We start from the raw sequence: 6237 nt of genomic DNA, 5'->3' as shown, positions 1-6237 counted from the left end.
CCGCAGCTGCGGGGCCGGCGGGGGCCTGCCGGGCACGGGGGCCGGGCGGTGCCAGCGCAGAGCCACGGCCGCGCTGTGATTGCCGAAGTCGGCAAAGGTGCCCAGCTCAGGCGCCCAGTGCAGCCGGTCCAGCGAGTCGTTGTCGCTCAGGGCCGCGGCCATGTGGCGATAGGGCGCGGTGGGCTCGCCCAGGCGCTCGGCCAGCGCTGCCAGCACGCGGGCACCCAGCGCCATCCAGCAGCGCAGGTCCAGGTGCCGCTCCTGCGCAGATGGGTGAGAGGCGCGGGGGTAATCGTCCAGCCCCGACGACAGAGTCTTGGGGTTCAGGAAGCGCTCGGGGTCGGCGTCGCGGCCGCGCCAGCGGAAGGTGAAGGGCTCGGGGCCGGCCTGGGTGCGGTTCAGCCAGTCGAACCAGGCGCGCAGGCGCGGGAAGAGGCGGCGCAGGTAGGGCAGGGGCGCGTCGGGCAGCAGCCGCTCCAGCGCCAGCAGCAGCGTCGGGGGGTTTGCCGTCTCGCTGTGCTGCAGCACGAACTCGGGGGGCACTCGGGCCCGTGACTCGTCCCCCAGGATCTGCTCCCGCGGGATCCAGCCGTCGGCATTGAGGAGGTCGAGCCAGTGGGCGAGGATGTCGCGAGCCAGCGTGGGGTCCCAGCGGCTCAGCAGCAGCAGGTGGAAGCCCTCGTCCCACAGGAAGCCACGCGGGAAGCAGGAGCGCGAGGGCACGGCCGTGAACAGCGTGGATTCGGCGCCGGGCACCGGCTCTTCCCGGCGCTCCGAGCGCAGCAGGGAGCGGCCGTGGAAGAAGCCGATGCCACCCAGCATCTCGCTGAGCGCCGCCTGGGCGAAGCGGCGCTGCGGGAGGGACACCCCGCGTGCCCCCAGCCCGAAGGTGTCCTCGAAGCGTTGCTCAAAGGTGGCCGTGTGCCGGGCCAGCGCCGCGCTCAGCGCCGGCCCCGCCAGCCGCCCGCGCCGTGCCCCTGCCGCGCTGCCCGACTCCAGCGTCACCTCCAGCACCGCCGGCGGCTCCAGCGTCACCTGGTGCAGCAGCAGCTGCCCCCGCAGGGGCTCCCCAGGCAAGCCCCCAGTGCTGGACACCCCGAAAAACCGGCGGCGGGGTCGGCCCGGTGGGGAGAACACGGAGCTCTCGTGGAGGCTCTGCCGGACGAGGTCGGTGAGACGGTGCAGCCCCGGCACCCCCGCGGCCAGGAAGTTGTAACTGGGGGGGAGACAAAAGTCAGGGGTTGGGGACAAAGTGGGGACGTGGAGAGGGCACAGTGAGGATGGAGGAGACACAGTTTGGGGGCCGCAGCCCACTCACCTGGCATATTTGTGCCCCTCCCCACCCTCCCCGGTGGGGGGCAGGAAGGTGAGGGTGAAGTCCCCGAGCTCCTCCGCTGTCCCTGCCACGGCTGCCAGCCGTGTTCCGTTCTCCAGCACCGGCCGCAGCGTCCCCTGCCCGTCTGTGGCCACGTAGAAGAAGAGGGACAGGAGTGGGGCCGGGCCCTTGCCCTGGGAAGGGGGAAAAGGAGGATGACAAAAAGCTCCCCGGCATCCCAACCCATCTCCCTCTCTCATCCCCTCACCTCCATCTTCACTGTGACCCTCCAGCTCCAGTCCCCGCCATGCTCTCCCCCCGGCTGCTTCACGAACTCGGTTCTCAGCACCAGCCCCTCATCGCGGATCTCCTGCACTCCGAAATTCTCCCCGTCGTGCATCAGCCAGCCATATCGCGACACGCCATCGTTCTGCTCGCTCGTGTGCCTCAGGTTGCCGCCGTGTTGGAGCCACATCAGTCCTGGAGGGGCGGGGAGGTGTCACGGGCGGCTCTCGGGGTGGGAGCGGGGCCGGACGAGCCCCAGGCCGGGGCAGAGCCCCCCGCGCCCCTCACCGGTCACGACAGCGCGCGGGCTCCGCGTCTTCATCCCGAAGTAGACGTGGGGCCGGTAAGTGCCCCAGAAATAGGTGGGCGATGCGAGAGGCCCGGTGGAGCCGGGGGGGACGGCGGGGGGCGCGGGGTGGGGGGTAACGAGGCGGGAGGCTTCGCTCCACCGGTTCCATTCGGCCACCGCCGCCGCCAGACCCAGCGCCAGCGCTGCCGCCGCCGCTGTAAGCGCCAGCGCCGTCCGACCCCGGCCGGAGCCTCGCGGCGGCTTTTGCTGTTGTCGCAGTTTCGGGTCGCGGTCCCGGAGCCGCTCGCGGGGCCGTTCCCGGGGTCCATCCCCGCCGCGCCGCCGCCGCTCGCCCGCCATCAGCGCTGTCGCGCTCGTGACGTCAGCGCCGCGCCACCTGTGGCGGGGCCTGTTCCGCCAGCGCCCCCTGGCGGGCGGGAGGAGCACGGGCAGGCTCGGTCCTCCCGAGCACCCCGCGGAACCCAAAGTGGCCCCGAGGGGACAAGGACACCGCAGCGTGTCCCCGACCGGCCCTGCCACTCAGCCCACCCTCCTCACGTCCTTTGTGTTACACCTGTTGATCTCCCCAACCTCTCTGGGGATACCCCATGGACCGACCCCACCGGGCTTCCCTAGGACCACTCTGGAACCCCAGCTATGCACCCCCAGCGTCCCCCAGGACCCCCAGAGAAATCTCACCCTGCACCCCCAGCCCCTCCAAGACTCTCCAGTCCCACCAGCCTCCCCACAGAAGTTCCAATTCGATTCTGCCCAGCAGCAACTGGTCCCAGTAGGAATCCCAGGATCACACCCCAGGGATGCCAGACCTCATATCCCATATAGACATAACCACGGCAATGGTGTTTCCAGGTTTATTCCAGGTCAGCCCTCGGGGCTGTTCCCGACACACGGCAGCCCTGGCACACGCCATCGGCGGGCACGGTGCAGCCGCAGGGACAGCCACTGCTGCTGGCTGCCCGGGAACGGGGACTCGGGACGGGACGGGAGATCGGCCTCCGGAGCCGGCGGGGGGGTCCCTGGGATTGGGCCCAGCCCCTCCAGAGGGTCCAGACCAGGCAGAGGATCCATGGATGGTTCCAGGGGGTGGGCGCCTTCATCTGAGCCTGGGAAGGAATGGATAGGCTGGGATATCAGATCCTGCTCCTGGTGGGGGTTCCTGTCCCCATCCCCATTCCAATCCCCATCCTTGTCCAATCCCTCTTCCTATCCCTATCCCACCTTATCCCATCCCATCTCATCCCATCCCATTCCCGCCTGTCTCATCCCCATTCCCACCCCACCCCATCCCCACCCCGCTCTCACAGCAGCGCCGGAGGCCACCCCAGCCCCGGGGGGGCCCCCCCAGCCCCCCGGGCTGCTGCAGGAGGCACCGCACGGCCGTGTCCGTGTGTCGGAAGACGCAGAGGGCCCGCAGCGCCTGCCGGGCCTCGGGAGCCAGCCCGGAGCTCTCGGAGCACACCAGCTCCCGCACCTCCTCGAAGTCCCGCCGGAGCTGCAGGGCACCCTGCAGGCTGCGATGGGGGTCAGGGTGAGCATGGGACCCCTGTAATCCCCACCAGGAACCCACCACAACCTCTGGCACTGCCACAGCGCTCTGGGACCACCATGGCACTGCCATCAGACCCCCAAAACCACCACTGGGACCCCCACAGCTGCCCACAGAACCCCTGGCACCGTCACCAGGACCCCTAGGACCCCCACTGGAACCCTTGGCAGCAGCAGCAGGACCCCAACCTGCCACTTGAGACCCCTGGAACTGCCGCTGGGACCTCTGGAACTGCTTCTGGGACCCCCAGGACTCCTCTGGGGCCCCTGAAACTGCCACTGGGACCCTTGGAACTGCCATTGGGACCCCTGGAGCTGCCTCTGGGACCCTTGGAACTGCTTCTGGGACCCCCACGACTCCTCTGCAACCCCTGAAACTGCCACTGGTATCCCTGGAACTGCCACTGGGACCCCTGGAGCTGCCTCTGGGACCCCTGGAGCTGCCTCTGGGACCCCTGGAACTGCTTCTGGGACCCCTGGAACTGCCATTGGGACCCCTGGAAATGCCTCTGGGACCCCCAGGACTTCACTGGGACCCCTGGCACTGCCCGCCGGCTGCAGACCCCCATCCCCAGTACCTGAACTTGATCCGGCGGGTCAGGATGTGATCCATCCAGGCCTCCAGGAAGGCCGTGGTGACCCGTGCCAGGGTGGGCACCTGGGCATCATGGGGCAGGGCCTGGGCTCCCTGCAGCACCTGCCCCAGCACCGCCTGCACCGCGGCCGCCGCGTACGCGCTGGGGGAGCTGGGCAGCTCTGGGGGACACAGGGACCCAGCTCAGTGACCCCCTGAAGCCCCCCACCAAGCACCCCACACATCCCCCCAGCTCCAACACCCACCAGCGCGTGGCCTGAGCCGCCAGTGCCGGCCCAGTGGCATCGTCTGGTCGAAGATCTCGGCTGAGAGCCGCTTGCAGCTGGTGGAGAACATCCAGAGCACGTCCCCGGAGAAGCGCTGGGACACAGGGAACACGGGATGACACAGGGTGACACCGGGTGACACAGACATCCTCCTGCTCAGGCCTGCAGTCACACCATACCTGGATGCTGTTGGCCATGTCTCGGATCTGCCGGCACAGCTGGAGCTCCCACGGGGATCCTGGGCTGGGGAGTGGCTCAGGGGGGCCGTCCCCGTGAATGTCCCTTGGCTCTGGGAAGGTCCCGCTCACCTGCAGCATCAGCTCCTCTGCCTCTGCCTTCAGCACCTGGAGGGGAGCAGGAGGAGTGAGTCCAGTCCCCGCCGTGTCCCCCCAGAGCCCCGTGCCCCCTGTGCCCCCCGTACCTGCAGGTCTCCCTGGGTGAGCAGCAGGAACTGAGGCAGCGCCCAGGCCGCCAGGTACCGCCCGGCCCGGCCCGTCAGCCACGCGTGGGCGGCCGCCACCGCTGCCAGGCACCGGGCCAGCACCTGCAGCCGCAGGCAGAGACCCCCGGGGGGGGCTGCGGGTGGGGGTCAGCACCGAGAGGATCCCCAGACAGACCCACCTGCCCCCCACCCGGACCCCTCTCACCGTGCGGGCGGGCGGGCAGCAGGCGCAGGCAGTGCAGGGCCAGTGCCAGGGCTGGGAAGAGGCACCGCAGCTGCTGGGCTGTGCGGCTGCACCCCGGCCCCGGGGGCCCCCCTGGAGCCTCCAAGCACTTGTCTGACAGCCCTGAGCCCAGAGCACGGGTAAAATCTAGAGCAGAAACAGTTAGAAGGCTCCAACATCCCCCGCTTGCACCCCACACCTCATCCCCAACACTTCACACAGCGAGCCCTGCTCTCTCACCCCATATCCACCAAGTGCCCCACGCCCTGCAGCACAGCCTGTACCCCCTGTACCCCACCCTGTGCTCCCCCAGCCCCCCGTACCCGTGTCCCAGCTGCAGAGAACGCTGCGGCACAGCAGGCGCAGGCAGAGCCGCCCCAGCTCCTCCTGGCACTCGGGGGGCACACGGGCTGTGGGGACACAGGGGGGGTCAGGGGAGGGCGGGGACACCCTGAGGGAGCCCCCACACCCCCTGCACCCCCACGTACCAACAGCGAGCGCACGGCTCAGCTCCCACGCCGCGGTGACGGTGGCGCTGGGGGTGGCAGGAGGGGTGCCGGGGATGTCCCCCAGCACGGCGCCCGCAGCCTCCCAGAGCAGCAGGTGGTACCGGGCACTCAGCGTGGCAACCGCAGGGCCACGGGCGGCGTCCAGCCACCGCACAGCCTTCCAGCCACCTGCACTGCCCGGCCGCAGCCCCGGCGCCAGCCCCGGGGGCTCGGGGCTCTCTGACAGCACTGGCTGCCACAGGCTGTCAGCTGAGGCCACCAGCGCCCCAAAAACGTGTTTCATCAGCTCCTCGTCCTCCTGGCACACTGCCTGCAGCTCAGCCGCCAGCGCCGATGGCACCTCTGCTCTGGAAGGTTCTGTGTCCAGCCCCGTGCCTGTCTCCGCCGCGTCGTGCCCCGGTGGCCACGGCACCGCCGCGTCCTCCCAGCAAACGTGTCTGTCCCTGATGTTCCCGTTCTGAGGCCACAGGAGAGGCTGGAGCCTCTGGGCCACGGCCCGGCCGCGCTCAGCCGCCAGCAGCCGCAGCACCCCGCCCACCGTGAAGGCGCTGGGAGCCTTCACCTCGGGGCCCAGCTCCTCCGCCAGCCCCTGCACCACGCGGTTGTACATCTCCAGCCCCTGGAAGAGGTCAGCCAGGCACTCAGAGGCCGGGACGGGCGTGCCGGGGCAGCCGAGCTCCCGCAGCCGTCCCTCGATGTGTCGCCCGGCCAAGCGCGTGGCCGTCAGGGTGGGCAGCAGCAGCGCCC

General features: G+C 70.0%; 2 protein-coding genes across 2 annotated transcripts in view; both read right to left on the bottom strand.

Moving 5' to 3' along the window:
• Nucleotides 1–2249, bottom strand: part of MOGS (mannosyl-oligosaccharide glucosidase) — a 2953-nt gene extending 704 nt beyond the window's left edge. Inside the window, exons 1-4 of the mRNA XM_019006341.2 lie at nucleotides 1889–2249; nucleotides 1584–1795; nucleotides 1319–1509; nucleotides 5–1216 (exon numbers count right to left, since the gene is read on the bottom strand). Of these exons, the coding sequence (XP_018861886.2) occupies nucleotides 5–1216; nucleotides 1319–1509; nucleotides 1584–1795; nucleotides 1889–2249 (1976 nt within the window). The remainder of the gene's footprint in view (nucleotides 1–4; nucleotides 1217–1318; nucleotides 1510–1583; nucleotides 1796–1888) is intronic.
• A 498-nt stretch (nucleotides 2250–2747) lies between these two features.
• CCDC142 (coiled-coil domain containing 142) lies at nucleotides 2748–6231 on the bottom strand. The gene is made up of 9 exons (XM_015624619.2): nucleotides 5470–6231; nucleotides 5305–5391; nucleotides 4964–5128; nucleotides 4738–4892; nucleotides 4496–4660; nucleotides 4296–4410; nucleotides 4034–4211; nucleotides 3213–3421; nucleotides 2748–3013 (listed from the first exon to the last, which is right to left on the bottom strand). The coding sequence occupies exons 1-9, from the start codon at nucleotides 6098–6100 to the stop codon at nucleotides 2772–2774; spliced, it is 1947 nt and encodes a 648-aa protein (XP_015480105.1). The 5' UTR covers nucleotides 6101–6231; the 3' UTR covers nucleotides 2748–2771.
• Between the last annotated feature and the right edge of the window lie 6 nt (nucleotides 6232–6237).

Source organism: Parus major, chromosome 4 (genome assembly GCF_001522545.3).
Source record: "Parus major isolate Abel chromosome 4, Parus_major1.1, whole genome shotgun sequence".
NCBI classification, from domain to species: domain Eukaryota; kingdom Metazoa; phylum Chordata; class Aves; order Passeriformes; family Paridae; genus Parus; species Parus major.
This window is presented reverse-complemented; position numbering and strand designations above follow the sequence as displayed.